General features: G+C 37.7%; 1 protein-coding gene across 2 annotated transcripts in view; it reads left to right on the forward strand.

Moving 5' to 3' along the window:
- Nucleotides 1–20,141, forward strand: part of ATXN7L1 (ataxin 7 like 1) — a 45,088-nt gene extending 24,947 nt beyond the window's left edge. The window contains exons 4-12 of one of the 2 annotated variants that reach the window (XM_053464240.1): nucleotides 3,065–3,287; nucleotides 11,694–11,954; nucleotides 13,372–13,450; nucleotides 13,638–13,894; nucleotides 14,355–14,547; nucleotides 15,412–15,533; nucleotides 16,363–17,308; nucleotides 18,680–18,754; nucleotides 19,324–20,141. In XM_053464240.1, coding sequence (XP_053320215.1) covers nucleotides 3,065–3,287; nucleotides 11,694–11,954; nucleotides 13,372–13,450; nucleotides 13,638–13,894; nucleotides 14,355–14,547; nucleotides 15,412–15,533; nucleotides 16,363–17,308; nucleotides 18,680–18,754; nucleotides 19,324–19,365 — 2,198 coding nt within the window. In that variant the 3' untranslated portion in view covers nucleotides 19,366–20,141. The remainder of the gene's footprint in view (nucleotides 1–3,064; nucleotides 3,288–11,693; nucleotides 11,955–13,371; nucleotides 13,451–13,637; nucleotides 13,895–14,354; nucleotides 14,548–15,411; nucleotides 15,534–16,362; nucleotides 17,309–18,679; nucleotides 18,755–19,323) is intronic. The other variant, XM_053464241.1, reaches the window with a different exon arrangement.
- The last annotated feature ends 1,053 nt before the right edge of the window (nucleotides 20,142–21,194 follow it).

A 21,194-nucleotide genomic window follows, 5' to 3' on the forward strand; every position in this document is an offset into this window, starting at 1 on the left:
AAGATGATGGGTTTTCTTAAGAATTCTGCTAAAGAAATGCTGCCGTTTTTCTGTAAGGCAAAACCCTTTTTAAGGGGTTAAAACACATATTTCTTCTGAGAAAGCAAATTTCCCTGTGTTTTTTTTATTTTTTATTTTTTTATGAAGCCACCTGGCATTTAAAGGGTTTAACACCATCCAGCGAAAGATTTCTATCATGCACATGACACGGCCCTGTCTGTGAGCATTCATGTATTTCAACGTGTGAACCTGCAGTCCTTCTTTAATTCATCAAACATTTGCAAACATAAAGAGCCAGTAATTTCGCTGCATTAACAAAACAGCCCTGTGGGTGGAGAAAGCTGCAGAACCCCCCCCCCTCTGCTTGTGTTGTTCTTGGCATCTGTCCAGTTCTCTGAACTTCTGGTACCCGACTGGTAGGACCTGAAACTTGCTGTTTAACAAGTGCCTGTCGCCAGCACATTCGGTACGCACAATCAACATCGCTACGTCTTCATCGGGAGCAGGTCAGTGTCTCGCACTGCAAAAGCAATCCGAATTCTTAATCTCACACACACACACAAACACTGAGCTTGTCTGACGGCAGCTGTGTCAATGCTCGACACTCTGGCTCCCAAAAGTACAGCGTGTTTACAACCGTCGTACAATCAGATTAAGTTGGCTGCGTCTTCCTTCCTCTCTCCCTGTAAGTGGCTTTCATTTTGCTTTGCGGATCTCCCCGATCCTTGCCATGTTTCTTAGGGCTGAATGCACGCGGCCTTTATTTTTATTGTTGCTATCGCAGTTTGCTTCCAGCAGTGCGAGGCGAGCTGTGTAATAGTGCGTGCGGAGGGAAGCCTCTCTTGTCATTTGCTGATTTCCTCCCTAAGCTACTGCACACAATACCCAGCCCGGGGCTGGCCTGCGTTCGCTAATCTTTGTCTATGTACTGACTCGCAGCATTAACCAGTGAAGGTCAATTCTTTTTTTGGCCCGAAACTCTACTGTGTCAGTGTGCAGGAGAGCCGCGTGCGGAATTGGTTAACTCTTTCCATGTGGCCTTCTATGTTTAGCAAATAGCAGATGCATCTGTGTACTGCTGCCTGTAAGCAGTGCCAGATCTAGTAGGCCTTGAGTCTCGTACAGGCTGAAGGGGATCTGCAAGGCGCACTTCGGTTTGTAGGTTAAATCCGTTTTCTCTTCGTTCCTAACGTATTCGCTTGTAATGTTATGTAAAGCTGTGACGAACAATTCGCTAAATGCAAACCAACTGTGTTTTATTGCTTAGATGTACCGTTGCTTTATACATGTTCTTTTTGTTAAAGAAAAAAGTTACTTTATATATAACGTTTACAAAAATGCTTATTTTATAGAGTTTTTGTTTCTAACCACGTCTAGCGGAAACAATGTTGATGAGATAACATAGGGACGCAGCTGGCTTTGTTAACATCCTATTGACAGGACTGATATAACATTATGTTCAATAGGGACCACCATGGGATCTGCTGGTTTTGCAGACCTTACCAAAGTAACCAGATTCTTGCACATATTAAAGCAGAATAATTGTTACTTACTTATAACCCCATAAAAGAGATTTTTGAAATATTTTCCGTGCCTTTAAAGCACTTGACATTCTGTATAACTGTAATCATTTCTCACACCGAATATACATTTGCTGAAGAAGAGACCCAGATAGTCTCAAAAGCTTAGAATCCATTATACGCCAGTTAGTCAATAAAAGTATCATCTTTACCAACTTTGCTTTCTCGCACCAGGGAGGGAAGATATAAAACCAATGCATCTGTCTCAGATTTTCTGACGTCCAGAAAAAGAAATATGTATACATACAGATACGCATAGATTCTTTCTTTCTTTCTTTCTTAACGGAATTCTTTTCATAGACATAGTTAGTGGAATAAATATTTTTCTGCTCCCATTTTTATGTTTGCTCTAGCTCCAAGTGGAGACATCATATGATTTTGGTTTCCTTTGTCTTATGTTAGGGAGGAATCTGACCTTACGTTTAATAAGAATAATGGACTTAAAGGTGCCATTCCACTTAGACAAATTATTAATTGCAGACTCTTGTATGCTAAGCTAATAAACCTTATCAGATTTGTCAATTTATTCTTTCCTCTGAAGGTTTAATCAACATCAGACGCATTTTCAGTTTCTGTGGCAATGGCCTGCCGGTGCTTACTTTTGTACCACATGACAAGTGTTCCTGGCAAAAAATATGAATAAGGCAAATTTGTTCATGGCAAAAATGTATTTGGCAAGAACACTTGGAATGGGAATGATGTTCCTAATGCTGCATTTAGTAATGTTATTTTCATTACTGCTTCTAAATTTGGCAGTTTATTAATAAACCAAAAAATGAATTATCTATGAATGCTTTTTCAATCTGTTAATGATATGTTCAACAAAAATATAATGAGGGTCACTTTAAGCCTAGTCTATAATCTAGATCAATGTGTGTAAATGATGTAATATATATGTAATGTTTTAACATTTAGACTTTAAAATGTGACCATACATTGTTGAGTTATTGTTAGAAAATGAAACTTTTGTCTCATTCCCCCCCTGGCTGCCTTTACTAAAACTAAGATGTATTCTTCTTTTTTTTATATATAATTCTTTGTATTCACTGAAACAGCAGCCAATCACATGTACGCTATCTGAACACTGATTTTTGCTTGCAGACATGTGATTGGTTGCAGCTTCTGTTGATTAGATTTCCAGTTTTACTGAGCATATGCTAGAAGTGTACTGATGTATGCTCATGCTTTCAGTAGAGGCAGCTGGAGGAGGGATTAAATACATTATTTTTTTTATTTTCTTTTACCTTTTGATTCTGGCAAATTTTGCGAACGTAGGGCATGATAACATAAGGGAATATTTTTCTGCTCTGAGGTTAAGGGATGAAATATTTCCTTTTAAACCAAATATCTCCAAAACAATTAAACTGGTTGACAAAAAAAAAAGGTTTACTCTGTGGTTAGTCTTAATAAATGTAGCTATGATAACAGTTTCACTTTAACTAATGAGAGATAATTTTATGTGTTAAATTGTTTTCTTTCCTTAGAAAGAAGACACGGTTCAATGTGCAAACCTTCTCCATCCCCAGCTTCTCCTCCCTCCAACAGCAGAACATCCCTCACACAAATGAAGCAGAAAACGTGTATCAGCAGCCATAACCCTGTCAACAGCAATTCAAAGCCATTCAAAACGCCCAAAGACAATCTACTTACCTCCAGCAACAAGCAGCACACAGTGTTTACCCCTAAAGTGTCAAGAGATAAACCATGGTAAGTAGTCCGAGTGAAGGCTTTGTTGTTTGTTGGTGCCTCTTTACATTGGTGACATAGTATGGCGTGTATAGCAGGACTGGAGCAGGATAGCCATGGCTCTTTATTTGGTTCCTAATGTTTGTGCTATTTCATATATTTGTTTGCCTCTAACCTCTACACAAATTTATCCAGCACCATGGTAGACCGTTTCAAATGACTTTGTTTAGGTCAACGTGTTCTGCTTTGCCTCTTATGTGGCTCAGATATTTTCACGTTTTGATTGTAGTTTTCTGAATTATGTTGCAACAATAAGGTCTTTAGTATAGCAGAGCTTCTCCTTGCATCACATCGCTACAGGCTATAATTATAACATATTAATGGATCACATTTTTTCCACAGGATTGCATATTCAAAAGTAATTATGCGTTATATATTTAGTCATAAAATGTTGTATGTTTGTTTTAGATTCTCTTTCTACTAAAATGAAAAGATGTTATATTATGATGGTTCTTTAGTGAAGGTATTTTAGCCCGTTTCTCTCCTGGGCTTTGTGTGTGGTTTATATGTACACACCAAACATGTGTAGACTACCACACTACATAAAGTGCTTTGGAAGAAATTTAAAATCTATTATGTATCTATTATCTATTATCTATTATTATTATTGTTGTTTTTTCACATGCACATTTTTGTAATATTTGAAATCTGTCCCGAACTTACCAATTTTGAAACATGCTCCCAGGGCTTGGCATCCAGTGGCTGTATAATGGTGACAGGGAGACCCTTGCCAGATAAACAAGAACAACCCAGCCCCCACTCAGCCACCATAGCTAAATGGAGGTTGAGGGTGCAGAATGGTCCTAGGCCTGTTATTTTATCTATATTCTTTAATTTAAATATCTTGTTTAACTTCTGAGTTTCACAACCACACACAATGTAAGTAAAAAGGTGTGCTGTGCTTCTGGCATTGTTAAGTTAATTAACTGTGTGACACAGCAAAATGGGGAACAAATTAACAGGACCGAGCCAATCCATTACATGCTTAAAAACATAAGCAGGTCAATGTGGCATGATAGGATGTGATTTACTTTTGTGATTAAACATTGAAATTCTTGGATGTGCCAGAGAACAAAAAAGGATTACCGCACGCACTCTTGTTAAGAAAATAACAATATTTTTTTTTATGCCAATGTTTCGGACAAAAAGTGGCCTTCTTCAGGGCAAAAATTAGAATACAGACCTAAACATTGGCATAATAAAGATTATTAACACTTAATTAGTTATGCAGATGGGTAGAACATCTCCTTAACCGCAACCACCTCCAATGCGCACCAACCAAATTATATTCATTTGCCAGAAAGAAAGGAAAAAAAAAAGAGTACTTGATCTCATTGATGAATTAAGGAATACAAATTGTCTGTAGACCGGATAATCTTATATACGTTATGTTATGTATGTTAGAGATTGACCAAAACCAGAAATCTAGCATAGCTCTGAGTCTCATTTAAACTAAGGTATTGTTGAGTGTGAGAGTATTACGTAGTTGTACTGCCATAGAAGCCATCATAATGTGCGTAGAAACAAGTGTACCAAAAATATATTATTTTCCAAATTATTTACTCATAACTAGTATTATATATGTTATATATATATATATATATATATATATATATATATATATATATATAATGTGTGTGTGTGTGTGTATATATTCTGGAGTCCTTCATTAACATTATCTGAATCACTACCACGTGATGATATCACCCACCATATCTTGTTTTGTGGTTCTTGAACTTACTCAGTTGTCCCTCTGCTATCTGCATTTGGCTCCGGTTTTGGCTGCTTGAAGCAGACAATGATTGGCAGAAAAGCACTCTAATTGAAATCAATGGTAACACTTTCTGATGAATACCTCAATGCATTTAGGTAAAAAAAAATAACAGATATAAGGTAATATTAGCTATCAAATGCTTAAAGATTACAAAAGAAAAACATTGTGGAATGTGCAGTGGATTTGGAAAGTGTGGTTTTGTGTGTCTTTAAAGGCCATTAGGGGAAAAATCCAGAAAAGAAAGTTGTTCTGGTATTTACTTTCATAATAACAGGGTTATCACTATACAGTAGTTTTTCTTAAATATTTTTTTTATCAATTTATGAAATACAAATGCCTTTTTTTAGTTTTGAAATGTTTAGCAAAATATCGCCAAATATGCAATATGTTCCATATCTTGGAGAGGTGTTCGTATTTGTGTCTTCTTATGATTAGTGTGTATGTTAAGAATTGGTTATGAAATCTCTGCCCTTATGGATCACTTCCAGTTATTAACAATAATCATCAGATTACATTGGGGTTTATTGCGAAATGATATAAATAGAGCAAAAGTGTTTCCAAAAATGACTTGGAGATGTTGGAGAAGGTGATGGGTGCTAGACCCATAGATCATGATTTATTTGACGCATAGGCGTTAAACTTCTGAAGTTTTAGAAAAATATTTCTTATCGCTGACTTGCCGTGCATTATGAAGGAGCAAACCCACTAAGTTTCCCTACGTTGATGGCACATATGTTTTGTTGAATGTTCCCCAGTGCAATATTGATGGGTTGACCCAGCCCTCTTGGTGATTCAGCTATACTCGCCACCTACAAATCCACGGTTTGCTTTAGAAAACCTTTTTATTTTCAGCAAGGTAAATGTGTTAAATTTGGTTGAACTTGGATATTGTGAGGCCATATGAACAGCATTCTGGCTTTTGCCATAGTGTGCCCATAAATCCATAATTGTTCTTAAATGTCGATTTTCAGGTTATAGCTACATATTGGTTAGTTAATGTTTTATTGTACCTTATTCATATTTTAATATGCAAAAAATATATTTTGTTATCCAAGGGTAGTAATGGAAGTAGCAAAGTGCCAGTTTCATTTATGTAATTATTTTACCTGGCTATTAACTCGTATAGAGTACTTTTGCTTGTTACCTGGCTATTAACTTGTATAGAGTACTTTTGCTTGTTACAATTGTACATGTGATTAGTGTATAGTAGATGCTGGAGTTTTTATTTTTGAACAGCTGCGGGAGAAATATTTAATCATCTAAGTTTTATGATGAGTTCCCCACAGTGTTGCTCAAATATTTGCATAGAAAATTTAGAACTATACAAAGGATAAAACCCTGTGTTCGCCAGCTAATTTTATCTATTACTTAAATGTTTTAGCTGATTTGTGTGAAATACGAACGGTGTGAGAGATAAAGTGAAACATTAGCTGGAGATCTGCCATTTGACCTGGCCTAAATTACGTGTTGGAGGGGGGAAAAATAAAACTTGCATATTTTTCTTCCCTCATAGGGCTATAGTTATTAGTTGTTCATTTTGTATATCTCTTTGCTAGGCCCAGATTCTCTAAACAAAGTGAAATAAGGGCAAATATTGGGACATCTGACAAAGCAAGGACTGGCATTGTTGGATGTGAGTTTAACCCCGTATTTATGAAGGTAGGTAGGCAAAAAAGTGATCAGTAATGGAGATCAGAAGACTTGTTAAAATTACTTTTATCTTCATCTGCTTACATATAAGCTCATGTGTAGTTGTAGGCAATCCACATTGTGAAACCCACTCATGGAGGGGTGGAAGTGCTCCTAGACAGATCCTGTTCATATAGTTAGTGCCCCTATATATATATATATCTTGTGGAACGCTTCTTTCACTAAAACGTTGGCACGTAGGACTACTATGCATAGGAGTAGCATTGGTATTGTGCGTTTCGTGCATTGCATGATGATACTGCTGCATACAAATTTTATTTTTTTTTTCTTGCAGGTGTGTCACACTATTATTAGAGGGACACTCCAGTGTCCCATTCAGCCCTTTAAACAAATATTTCATATTAAAGTACTTTTTACTTTAAAATGCATTATTTGAAAAAGACTTCTGTGGGCTGTTTGAAGCAGCCAGCCAGTCAGTGGCAAGAAAGCTTACAGAGTAGTCACATTACATGACGGCTGCCAAGCCAGTGGTGGAACTGACTACTGGTAAGTATATCACATTGCAGGACATGTATTTGACCAAACTCATCTCCTGCACGGTAATTAACTGGGACCGTGGAAAGGGAGAAGTGCGTATACTCTTGGAAAAGAGACAAAATGATTGCTTGAGTTTGCGTAAAATATACACAGTAACTATATGCTCACTATGTAGTGTGCACACCCTTACAAACCATAGTACAGGTTGAAGTATTCCTTATCCAAAATCCTTGGGGCCAGAAGTATTTTGAATGACAGATCTGGTGTGCCGTTGTCAGAGTACGGTGGTCGTTCTCCCACTCTCTGCAAAAGGCTCTATGTTCTACAGGAGAGGTCAGACACCAACAACAGGAGCTTCCGGTCCTCCCTCTTCATCTGAACTGCCCTTATCTGCTGTCCTATCATTTCAGATAAGGGATTTTCAGATGAGGGATACTCAACTTCTAGCTGATACATTTTGCTTCTTTAGTGCTTACAGACACAGGCTCACAGACACAATTAAATGCATTATTATTTTAGGCTCTGGCATGGTCCTTTAACACCTTTCATGTTTATCACGTTGGATGTGAAAATAGAATGCATTTATTAAATCTGTTTTGATCTGCTCAGATAAACTGATGCTAGGAAGGGGTATTTTCTGGCAAAAGAAAGGTGTGTTCAGGGATTTTCTTCTGGTGACGTACCTGTTTAAGCTAACGCCATTTTTTTTCTTGTATTTTTTTTACACCTCCCTGAAGTTAAATCTTTTTTAATTCTTTATTTTATCGTTTCTGGATTTGGTCCCCAGGACATCAGATTGAATTTTTTTTTTTTTTTTTTAAAAAACATGTTATGCTTTTTTTTCTTCTCTCTCTTCTTCTTCTAGCGTTTGTATAATATTTGTAGGCAGCTATATATGAACTCATTTGTATGTGTTATTGCTCTGTTATCTTGGCCCGATCTACTAGATACAACAGATTGTGGTCATTTTCTAAATGCATAGGTTTGTATAGTGTATAGAACATTTACTTACATCATATATAAAGGTAGGCAATGCCATTCTAGTCTCTTATTGTATATATCTACGTTTGAATGTTAAATGATCACCTGTGCAATGCTAGCACAAGCCAAGCTATGCAACTCTTCAGATCTCATACTGGAGTCAATTGCTTGATTTAGCCTTCTGTGTGTGCATCTGGAAAGAATTGCATCACAAATGGTGCCGGCTGGGTGAAGAATACCTTTACTATGTTTGTATCTGTGTCAGGTACCTGTTGATACATAAAACTAGACACAAGTTCCTCTGTGATGATTATTAAAAAGTGGTTAGACAAGATAGGAGATTTCAATGTAGAGCATGACTCCAGCCAATCCCGGGTATATCAGATCTTGAATGTAGTGTCACTATATAGGCTCAATGTTGATATTAATGGCTTCACATGTGTTATGGTTTACTTTGTATCTTAAAATCTGAGAGAATTCTGTATGAAATATTGTCTGCAAAGAACCCCAACTCGTATTCTGACTCTCTAACATTGATTCCCCTTATGTTCTTACTAAGCCTGATTGCAATTGTTAATGGCTCAAAGCACGATGCACACAATACAGTGTATAGGGGACACCCTTGCCAGTTCCTATTGAGAACAGAGTCTCACGGATTCATGGCCCATTAAAACTATGCTGGCTCTAGGGTCACTATAAAGAGTGTATTCCACGCAAAAAAGCCCTTCCATTTCACATCTGCGCAAAATGCCCCACGTATATTTCCAGTCAACCAGGTCAAAGGCCTTCTCTGCATCCAAGGCAAGTAATAAGGCCGAGTACCGGCACGTTTGACAACTTTGACCGGGCCAACAGTCCTATATATGTTGTCCAGAGCCTCCTTCTGGACAAGCTTAGTCGCCATAAACAAGCTTGTTTTTTTACCAGGCCTAATCTCTATTTTCTCTTTGTATATTGCCATATCAAAAGAGCTCTACAATTATTACTAATACGAAAAAAGGAAATCAATATAGCATCACTGTATTAATAACGTATTCATACATTTATTAATTTAGTAGTAGAGGAATAATATTTAAAATGGGAAAAAATCTCACACACTTCATATACTCTTTACATTCAGCCGGGATGGACCCTTAACAGTAGACAGATCTATTAATCCACTCAGAACAAATTTCCTCTTACTTATCTGAGGTGTTTGCATTATTATTATAATAGCATTTCTTCATCTTGCATTGCAAGTAAATCTGATCAACAATTTTTGCCCAGTAAAGGAGAGCACCAGTTCTTAATTATAATCCACATGACCGCCACTCATATGCGAGTCTCCTGCGTTTTTTTTTTTTACCCATTTTTAGATCAGGAAACTTTAGATCAGCAGTTTATAATAAAGATCAACTATATCTTCAATATGAGGGGCTATTTTAATCCCCAGTTATTTAGTTTAAATTCATACAATGACCTTCTATATTTCCTAGAATTCTAATCTTCTGAGCAAGGGGTTCAACAAAGAGAATGTGTAGCAGGGCAGGCAGGGGACACCCCTGGTGAGTCTCATTTGATATATTAAATCATGGGGATTTTATCCCTCATCCCCCAATTCTAGTCTCTGGGAATTTTTATAGAGCCCAGATAGCCCCCCCAAAAAGGCCAAAAGATGCCACACCCTGTCAAAGGCTTTTTCTGCATCCAAGGACAGCATTGATGTCCCATTTCCCCAGGTGTTGCCCAATAACTCCAAGGGTTTCCTAATGTTCCCCAAGGCGGATCTGGCACAGATGAAGCCTGACTGATCTATATGAACTAACTGCTTCATGACTTTTTTAAGCCTGTTTGCCAAAATAGAGGGATAGACCTTGGTGTCCACGTTGATTAGTGAAAAGATTGCATTCTTTTGCAATTTTTTTTTTAATAAAACATATTTGAGTAGCCCAGGTGACTTTAGTGACTTGATTGGAGTGTTTTAGGAGATATTATCTCTGTTCAAATGTTTTATTTTTATGATATACATCTGTATAGTTGTCCCTTTTTAATCTTTATTTGGGTGTAGTGTATGGTAAAGGACTGTTTCTCCCTTTATTACAACTTTATGTATTTTTTTGTATTGTATCTGCCCTATTTTTATTGTACCAAGTTTGTTTTAGATGTAATATGTTTTTGTTTTATTTCCTCCTTTAGAGCTTGTGTTTCTCTTTGGTTTATCTCCTGGGGATTTTTTTAGCCCTTTCTATGATATTAGCAAGTTTCAGGTAAAGTTGTTGAAGAGGCAATCCTTTTTTTCTTCTTCAATGTAGCCATATTTCATTAGGATCCCTCTCATCACTCCCTTAAAGACACACCAAAGTCCAGGGCCACTATATTTTATTTACCATTTTCTTTGGAATAATTTTTAATATCAATCGAAGTTTACTTTTTTAATTTATTTTATTTATTAGAGCTTCATTTAGTCTCCAAGAGGATCTGCTACTTCCCATTTGGCCAATTTGTTTTTACAAGGCCAGACCACACGGCCTCTAAAATCTTGTAGTTTACTTTGTATTGAAAGAGATTTACTTTTGTTACAAAGAAATTGATTCAAAAATAAGATTGTCAATTTATATTTTTGCTATGTCCTTGGGTTTCAGCATGGTGAATTGTTTAATATGAAAAGGATGAACCTTGATGGTACTCATGATTTTTTTCCTCATAAAAACCTCATGCCTATAAATTTGTATGATAATAATATATGCTAATCTCCAGCAGGCAACATGAAGCCATCACAAAAAACACCCATGCCTATTTTGTTTTATTCTTATTTAAAGCACCACAGATACAAATTGTAATATTCCGGGGTCAATTGAATGCGTAGCTGTTTCTTTTGAAAGTAAAAACAAAAAGCTAAAAGACGCTAAAAACAAGATTTGCGGTCGTATTGGCTACCATTTGGCATGTTTGGTTTACAACTGATATTCTAATCAGATAACAATATTCACACATGACAAGCGGAATTCTTTAAAGTGAATATATGCGCAGGTGTTGAGAATTCTTGTTTCTGAACGTTTATCACAATGTGTGGTTTTGCCTCATAAGTTATGCTACTTGTCTTTGTTTTTTTTTGTTTTTTTTTTTTTAAGGCCAAACTGATATGTTCAATATTAACTAAGTGAATGAATTTTTTCATGTTATAATATACTCTTCAATAATTATTATGATGATCTTATTTATTGGAAAGAAGAAAATAACATAGGAATGCACCAGTTATGGTTTGCATACATATATAAAGATGGGAAGATACTATCTCCATGTTTTGTATCTAATTTAAAACATACAGTTGCCAGTTTAAAGTTGTCATCTTCATTACTGATCCTGAGTCGTTATTTAAATATCAGATTTTGGTACTATTACGCAGTTGAGTTATTTACAGTATATACTTTATTTGTGTTTTGTAGTGTCCCTGTTCCAGTAGTCAGCCTCGAGAAAATCCCAAACCTTGTCAAAGCAGATGGTGCCAACGTTAAAATGAATTCAGCCACCAACACCTCCTCCGCAGCGGCTTCTTCGGCTTCCTCTTTGACAAAGCCAACTGTGCCACCCAAGCTTGTGCAACAGTCTCCAGAGAAGATCCTAAACGGGAAGGGACTCTCTCTAGACAAAAAGCATCAAAATGGCACCAAAAACAGTAATAAGCCTTACAAAAGACTTTCTGGCAAGTACTCTTCCCCTGAATCACTTGTGAATTCAGTGCTTTGCATTTTAGCCGTCAGATTGAAAAGTCTATTCACCCCTTTTTCAGAAGAAAGTTATTGTTTTTTCCACAGACACTTGCTTACTTTTTATATTTGCTACTATATAGTTAACATTTTTTTTTTAAAAAAAAAACCCGTCTAATGCAGATTAATTTCTTTCCTCAATACAGGCAGTCTGGAAAGTGTGTAGGGCAATGCAATGATCTTAATGAGTGTTGCACAGCGTTGCATAGGTTGCATTCTCATCTTACACATATGGAGACCTTGAATTTCTAAACACAACCCATATTAAGCATATGGGTTTATTCACTAAAAGGAGAGGTGGCAGGAGCGTTTCCAGGAGAGCTGTGGTTTTAACTCTCTATGCCAGGCATGTCCAAACTTTTTTTCGAAGAGTGCCAGATTTGATGAAGTGAACATGTGCGACGGCCGACCATTTTGCCTGGCATTCTTTGAACCATTAAAATTAAATGCAAATTAACTATTTTATGCAAAGTTTATTGAAAACGGCATACTTTTCATTTTGTGACTTGGATGGCAAATCTAAACAGGTGTTAAATCACTCTGCCTTTAATATAAAAAAACCCAGATCTATATTTGGGCAATTTATTTGTGGGTCCGGAACGTGGACCGCAATTGGCCCTCGGGCCGGACTTTGGACATGCCTGCTCTAAGCTAATTGTGAAGGGCTGAGCTGCCCATTTACAAAGTATAATTCAAATGCAGGTAATGAAAATGCCATCCTTTAGTTTTAAGAAATATAAATCCATTTCATGTTTTATTATCAGTTATATTAGGATACTGTGTGTACTGTGAATATATTGGTATTTTTAGTATGTATTTTTCCTTAGGCTGCCACTTTAGTTAACTGGCCAGTCAGATATGACAAAGGAAGAGCCACGTTGAGAGATTTATTCCCCAGACCTTGTGTATAGGTAATTGAAACCAATGAGATTTAGTATTTACCAAAGTGACCTCCGCTCCCTTCTTTCTGGCCTCTTTTTGGTGTCTCTTGGTGGATCAGTATCTACCGTGTCGCTTGTTCATGGTAAGCAATAGTTAGCCTGAGCAGCCTAAGAATTAGGTACCAAGTTTACTAGAATGGTTCTGCTTTGTTCAGCGTGAAAACATGACTTCATGATCGGATATTTATAAAACTGAATTGTATTTACCTGGTGTTTGTACTCATCTTTGAGTAGGGTAACTTTTTTTGCTGGCAATTTTATTGGTAGTTACACACAAAGATCCCATCTATTTACTGTGCATGGTCTTTAATAGCTTTGCTTGCGGTTTATTTTTCTGTGTTTGTTCTTGACTTTCAAATTCCAGGGTAAAATTGTTTAAATCTTGCACTTAATGTCTTGTATCATCCAATAGAGAGAGAATTTGACCCAAATAAACACTGCGGCGTATTGGATCCAGAGACGAAGAAACCATGCACAAGATCCCTCACTTGCAAGGTTATTATCTGCATGTGTACAGACACTATTAAAAAATCACCATAGCAGGACATTTGTCTTAAAAAACAAAACACAAAAATGATTTTGATATTTGTCTACAAATATCATGGCCCCACTGCGGTGATAAAAAGAAATATGGAAACAAGTATTTTTCGTTGAAAAAAAATATTTAAAAAATCTTTTCCAGACTCACTCTCTCAACCACCGGCGTGCAGTTCCGGGTCGGAAAAAACAGTTTGACATTCTTCTGGCTGAACACAAAGCTCGATCGAGGGAAAAAGAAGTAACAAAAGACAAAGAGCATCCGCAGTCCTCACGAGAAACACACCCAAACCAACCCACACCAGCACAAGACCAGTCATCTGGGCAGCCAGCAAATTCTGTTCAGGAGCCCAAAGTGACATCTCCGGCAAAATCCAGACCTCCAAACTCTGTCCTACCAAGGTGAGCAGCTGTGTGACAGTTCCGCATTAATAATATATTTTTAATAAAGTCTATTTCATGAAGAGACAAGTGTGATTCAAACTAATAGTACTAGGAGAACATACGCACTGGCCCAGTCCTCAATTCGTGTAGTGGGTACCAGTATCTAAGCATTAGTAGCCATAGCAGAGATTTGCGACGTCTGCCTTTGGCTTTTTTTTTTGTTGCCATACAACTGAACAGTGCCTTGAATGCAATCACTAGAGCAAATAACCGCAGGCTGGTCATGTTTCCTTGCTACTTTCATGCTCATGGAAAGTCTCACACGTATCTCAACATAATACAACAAACATCTTTAATCAGCTTTCTTAAGGGCCAGTTCTTTTTAATGAAATATGAATTAGCATTTCCCTTGCAATCTGTACCATAGTATGGGAGAGATTTGTTGATTTAATTATTTCTATATTTTTCATTTTCTAAGACCATCTCCTGCAAACAGCATAAACAGCACAAATTCATCAAACCACAGTGCTTTTGTGTCCGAGCCCCCGTCTAATCCTGCAGTAGGGGATCTGGCATCTCGGCTCTCCAGCGATGAAGGGGAAATTGAAGGTGTAGAAGAAGCAGAGAAGCTAGACTGTTACTATTCTGGACATCATCCTAAACCACTTGCGGTATGTAAGTCCTGCTGCTTGTCAGGTAACAGGGAATTCTCTATGAACTTTAACAGGAAATGACCCTGGATGTTATTTTTCAATATTTTTGAAAATAGTATTAGGCTATTGTGACCAAAACAGCTCTGGTTGATTGTTTCATTAAACCAGTTGTTGACGTAGTAACAACAAAATTGTCGCATAAACTCTGCTAGTTCTGTAAATTTGAAATTTACAGCATATGTTCATAATCTTTACTTCGCAGTAAGCTGTTGTTTGTTGCTTCCATTTTCTACATCCCTGCTTGTCTAGACAACAGATATCGCCTATCAGAAAGCAGATGGGGAACTGAGTGGGGTAATGCAAATAGATTGTCTGCCTATGTCCTGCACTCGGGGATGTAGGGTTATTTTAGTCGTCTTCTTGCAGCAGTTGCTATAGTGACAAGGAAATTCTGCCAAATCAAATAAGAAATAGATATTTTGAGTTCTTAATACAGTTTCCTTCCAGTTTTGTTTATGTAATACGTGCAGTTAATTGTATAAAGGTGTCTTTCCGGTAAAAAAAAATAATAATAATAAAAACCTAGATATAGCATGATTTTAGTGCACTCTCACAATTAAATCTTATGATGTGTCAAAATACCAACTCTGCGAAGGTTGTATAAAACTGCACATTCTTAAACTTTGTGTGGTTTCCTCAATACAACGTACATTTTTAAAAAAGCCCTGTTTACTCTCTTCTAAGTTATGATGTGTATGCTTTACCCATTTCGCTTCTTTTTCTCGCGTATGAAACCTGCTGGTATTGTTCTAGAAGCAGTGCATTAATGCCTAGAGTCATGTGTCCCCTTATTTGTAAACATTTTCTCTGTTTTATTTACAGTTTTGCTCATTTGGCAGTCGACTGATGGGAAGAGGTTACTATGTTTTTGACAGACGATGGGACCGGTTTCGTTTTGCATTAAATTCTATGGTGGAGAAACACCTGAACTCACAGATGTGGAAGTAAGTACATGCCTAAGTGCTTTGACAGTGTATTTGTATTCTGGTTTATTTAATATTATGTCGATATTTTTGTTTATACTCTTATGTTATGTATTGGGAATCAGACCGGGCCAAGGACTGGTTCAGGCCTGAGTTACTTCAGGTTTCCATGTATCAAAACTTGCTGGTCCCTCCTTGTCCCCTTAAATGTGATCCCTGAAGAAACAACTGACTGGGGTTTTCCAATCCTAGGTTGAATTGTGATTGATGCTGTGTCTGTCTTTTATATGAACAAAAAAAAAAGTCTCTAATTGTAGAAAAATATGGTTATCGTACTGAACCATCAAGGGCTTACAAATCCTCTGACACTGTAGTGTGTGTTTATAAACTTATGGGAGCTCTTTATAATTTGGATACAAGCTTTTTTTAAATTTACAGCTACCATGGGCAGACCTCAAATGATACATGTATTTTGTTCTACAAAGTAGATGGGATGTCATGCCACCTCTAGATGGGCGGCTGAAAGGTTCCTATCTATTCTATGTTTCAATGCATTTTTCTTCCAGAGGTTTAAAGAGTGTGTCACTTTCCTGGAGCCTACATTTTTCAGCGTACCAGATATTAAAATATTCAATGTAAATATGCTTTGTGTGTATACCATGGAACCCACCCCTTTTTTCCAGTTCTCCGAATTTGCATTTGAGAATAGGTTCCTTCATACTGGTAGAAGCTGGTTGCTTTTTGTAACCTTTGTAAGGATGGGGTGTGAAGGATAGGTTGTATAGGCTGTTTTTGTAATTGGACTATGCCAAGCGTTATGAAGCTAATTGTTTCTCTCTCGCTCTCTAAGGAAAATTCCACCGGCCGCGGATAGTCCAATGCCATCTCCATCAGCACATACTGGCAGTCCTTTCCCTGCTTCTGTTTTGCAACCATTCAGCAACCCTAATTCAGTCTACATTTCCTCCGCTCCCACAAACTCAAGAAGCAACTCTTCATACATGGTGACGCCTGGCATATTGTCAAGTACACCATATGTTACATCCTCTGACACGAACTCTGTGGCATCACACTCCACAGCTTTCCCCCATGCTGCTGCCACACTAAATATTATGGATTCTACCTTCAAAGCTCCTTCAGCTGTGTCCCCTGCACCGACCACGACCCCTTCGCCGTCCCATAAGCCATCAAAACCCAAGCCCAGCAAGTCTTCAAAGGCAAAAGACCTGTCTTCAAGAAGTGACGAGCCCTCGAGTAACAAAAAGAAAAAGCCTCAGCCTCCACCTTCTTCTTCGTCCTCTTCGTTACCTTTGCAAACTTCCTCCTCGTCTTCGTTTTCAGGGTCCCACAAAAAAAACTGTGTTTTGAACTCTAGTACAACAGTGAACTCCTATCAGGCATCTTCTTCCTATAACAGTGTGTCTGTACACAGTGCAAACAATGGAACAAGCCCAATTAGTGCCAAACTAGAATCCCCAGGAAGGACTTCTTTATCTGGTAGCTCAACAGACTCCATAAAACACATGAGCATGGTAGTTAGCAGTATTGATTCCAGCCTGTCTGTGTCTTCCCTTGTGCACCACCCAGGGGAGCACACGCTGGCAGCACACAATGCAGTGTCCTCGTTGCCCCTTCCGTTTGACAAATCGGAAGGCAAAAAACGAAAAAACTCTAGTGCGAGCAGCAAGGCCTGCAAAATCACTAAAATGCCTGGTATGAACAGTGTTCACAAAAAGAGCACCACCAACCTTATATCTTCTGTGCCAGAGCCCCCAAATAGCTCCATCCCCAGACCGGTGAGTTATTGAAGTGGTCCGTGACCACTTACCAAGCCCTGTCTCTGCTTTTGTACGGATCTCAGATGCTGTTACTTGTGTTAATTGTTTGTGTATGCATGATCAAAGAACCTGCAAGTTTTGAGCATATACAATTAGTGAAGCGGGATTGTTCAATTTCTTTATGACAAATCAGCATGTCCTGTTGGTGGAACCTGAGGGTTGTGCACACCTTCACAGTAGCTAGCTACCATAAATTAAAATAATACCAAACCTATTTATGCTGGGGGAAAAAACCTTTAAAATAAACTGAGGTTGTTTTCACGTTGCCTGGACACTGGGCTGCATAGTATTTTGATCATTAGGTTGCAGGCAGTGGTGGGTTTTCATGCAAGAAAACCCAGTGTAAAGGAAACTTGGCACTACATGAGGTATGTCTGTCACATGTATCTTGATTTCACATTCCGACTACTGCATTCACAAAAAAAGTTATTTTATTTCCAAAACCCCAAAATCTGTGTACATACGTGTACACTTGTCATTTTCATTGTTTTACTTGCTTCTATGTCAAATCATTGAGCCCAATCTATCCCGAGCACACGTACAACAGGTACAATGTAGACTCAAAATGCTGAGAATAACGTAGAAGTAATGTGAATCTTGCTTTTCTATTGTATTAAAATATGTTCAGCTATATTTAATCCAGGGTGCTCTGTCTAGCATGGCTCCCTAACTAGGGTTCTAACATGAACCTCTATGTATTTTACTCACACCTGGGACTGAGGAAAATATGCCTACTGGCAAGATTACAGAGGGGAAGAGGGCCTGAGCTAAGATTTCAATTTGCAGCAGTAACATGGGCCTCATGGCTCCTTGTTTGACAGTCATTATAAGTAATGTACTTAAAAGGTAGAAAAACCTATTGTACATTCTTATATATATAAATAAATAGCGGTTTCATTGGGAGTAACTGCATTATAAAAGCACGTTTTCTATCTCCAAGCTCCTGACTGTTTTTATACTAGTAGCAGCTGCATTTCAGATTTGATATAAAACAATCACGCATAGCTGTGTATTTAAAACTGGGAGTGTAATTTTTGGGGTGCCATAGGGGCAGCTGCCGTGTCTCAGCTCACCAGTTGTGTGTGATGTTTGTAGTTAAGAAAAGAAACACGCAAACTACTTAAATGTGTCCATTACCCAAATGTTACTCCTGACACCCACTTTAACTTATTATGTCTAATATTTCCTATTTCGATGATCTGAGCAGGTGTGGGTGAGTATAATTATATGTAATGGTAATAATTATGACACAAGGCAACACATTGTCAAGAGAGAGCTCAGGAACGGGTGCTTTGTATAACTACATGTACTTTTATGTCTTTTCAACAGATGGGCAAAAGCAGCAGTGTAGCTTTGTCACAGACTACTGCTTCGAGTACATCCGCTCCTGCACATAACAAACAGGTTAGTACCTATATGATAAAGTGGAATTGTGGTGTGGGTGTCACATAGGGTAGTTCTGAATATTTCCAAGGGGTTCATAAAATAAAACCTTTGTTGATAAGTCTCCAGCCACATAATCCAATTGTTGGCGCTATAGCTGAACCACAGTTTGTGAGCCACCTGTTGGGAGAACCAGTTGGCTCCGCACTGACCCATGCTACCAGTTCTTATATACCGCATTACTGGTTCTCTCAGAGGTAGATGTCATACACATACACATTTTGTGTATATATATATATATATATATATATATATATATATATATATATATATATATGTGTGTGTGTGTATGTATATAATTAGCTTTGTATGTTTTTTTTTGTTGTTGTTTGTTTTGTGTTTTAGAAAGTTGCCAGGAAATAAGATACTTTTATTGAGAGGCTTTAATATAATTTAAGCACTGCTTTTGCTACAAGCGATGCCCTAGCCATAGCCTGGGAAAGTACAATAGTATCCAGAAATGCCTGTGGCATGTGTATTGAGTTTCTTATGTTTGAGTTTCTTTACATACCTATTTGTTTTTCTTTAAGAAGACTACAAACCGCACTGGCAGGATAAGGACGCTTCCGTGACATTGGGAGAGAAAAGCCGATTTCCCCATAAATCTCAGCAGTCCTGCCCTGCACAGGGACATTGTCGCCTTTTAGACATGTTAGTCTAAAGTTTACAGAACCAAACTGGGTGTTGTTGCTTTGCCACTTCCGGTTACCATTGGTTGGTGTATTCCTTTTCTTCTGTAGAATACCGTCTTCATAGCCTCAAAGGTGGTGGGAAAACGAAAATCAGAAATGTCAATATGCCTATAAGCCCTTGTTGCAAGTGGAATCTGCTGACTGCGCCAAGGTTGCATCTGCTGTTTTTGTATTTTGCTCTGTTTTATCACCGGTAGGTGCTGAAGCCTCATTTCAGTCACTGTGGAGGTTGCTGCGGCAGAAAAATGTAATCACAAAACTTGAGTGACAAAAAACTGAAATGAATTGTGGTTGTTGACTGATGTAAACGTTGCTTACAACTTGTAATACAGTGTTTAAAGTGCAGAACCTAGGAGTGCTACATACATGCCGTAACAAGGTTTTATGTACAGTTGCCTCTTATAATGAATGCCAGTATTCTGCTATTTTCTTTGGAATCGGTGGGACAGAAGCGAACTCTGTTAGAATTCCCTTGCTTCGCTGTTTTCTGTAAAACTAAAACGTGCCCCTGGTTTATCGGGCAAGTCCATGTGTTTTTTTCACATTTATGATGTCCGGTCATCTCTAAAAATATATATAGAACAAAGGAAACACAATTAAATATGAGGGCACATGTCCAGTAAGAATAATGCAATAACATTTCTATTTAATACATGTACCCCATTCTCAACACCATGTTCCACACACTCTAAACTGTGAACAAAAGTTTGGAAAAGCATTTTTTATTTCATTTTTTGAAGCATGGTTAAGATCACTTCTGCACCGCTCCTCCTAAGAGACTGACAGAATCTGAGCAGAAAAGTGGCATGACACATTTCCCTTAAAATAATTGCTGAAAATGTTAGTGTTGATCAAAATTTCCCTAAGCCAACATGATTGCTTAATTTCTAAGGGCCCAAGATTGGCCAAAGTCTGAGGAGAAAATGCACTTGTTTTATAAGTACTTCAACTCTGGGGAAACTTGCTATGATCCCATTTGGGGCTCAGATTAGGGAAGGTGAAGAGTGCAGGGAGACTAGTGAATTTTCCAAGTGCTTTCATCTGAGTTACGGGTGACCACCCACAAGATGCACCTGATTCAAACAAATTTTGATCCTGAAGTTCTGGTTTAGTCCGTATATACCTTACCCCTGCCAAATTTGCTGCCTTTAGTAATGATGAATTAAAAGGTGAAGGAGATTTATTCTTGCCCATATATATATCTGCAAATGAGAAGGAGTTTTGTTAGTGTGCAATTATATGCCCTTTATGTAACAAAACAAACCCTGTTCAAATAATGTATTTCACTAGAAATTACATAGAAATTTTTGTTGATGAAATGGCCACATGGGGAAGAATTGCAATTCATGACACTCTGATTTACTACCCTGTTTCTACTCGAAACCCATTGTCCAAATGTATTTTTATGTTTGCCTGTTTCTAGTTCTATGCATTAGAATGCTCTGGAATTGAAGCTTTTCACTTTAGGATTGAAGATTCATTCTGGTGCAAACTGCTAAATGCAGAGCAAACACTAGGAACATTCCATTCGTTTCCTTGGAGATTGCCTCACATTTATAATTTTGTCCCAGAATTACTTTTTATAGAGGTGCTTATTCATTGAAGGGAGAGTTGTGATTTTAACTCCCTCGTCTCACTGCTTATTATGAAGGGCCAACACTGGCATGTTTCTCCAGCAAGAAGGGCTATGATTGCACTGCATAATGGAT

The sequence above is a fragment of the Spea bombifrons genome, chromosome 4, assembly GCF_027358695.1.
Source record: "Spea bombifrons isolate aSpeBom1 chromosome 4, aSpeBom1.2.pri, whole genome shotgun sequence".
NCBI classification, from domain to species: Eukaryota; Metazoa; Chordata; class Amphibia; order Anura; family Pelobatidae; genus Spea; species Spea bombifrons.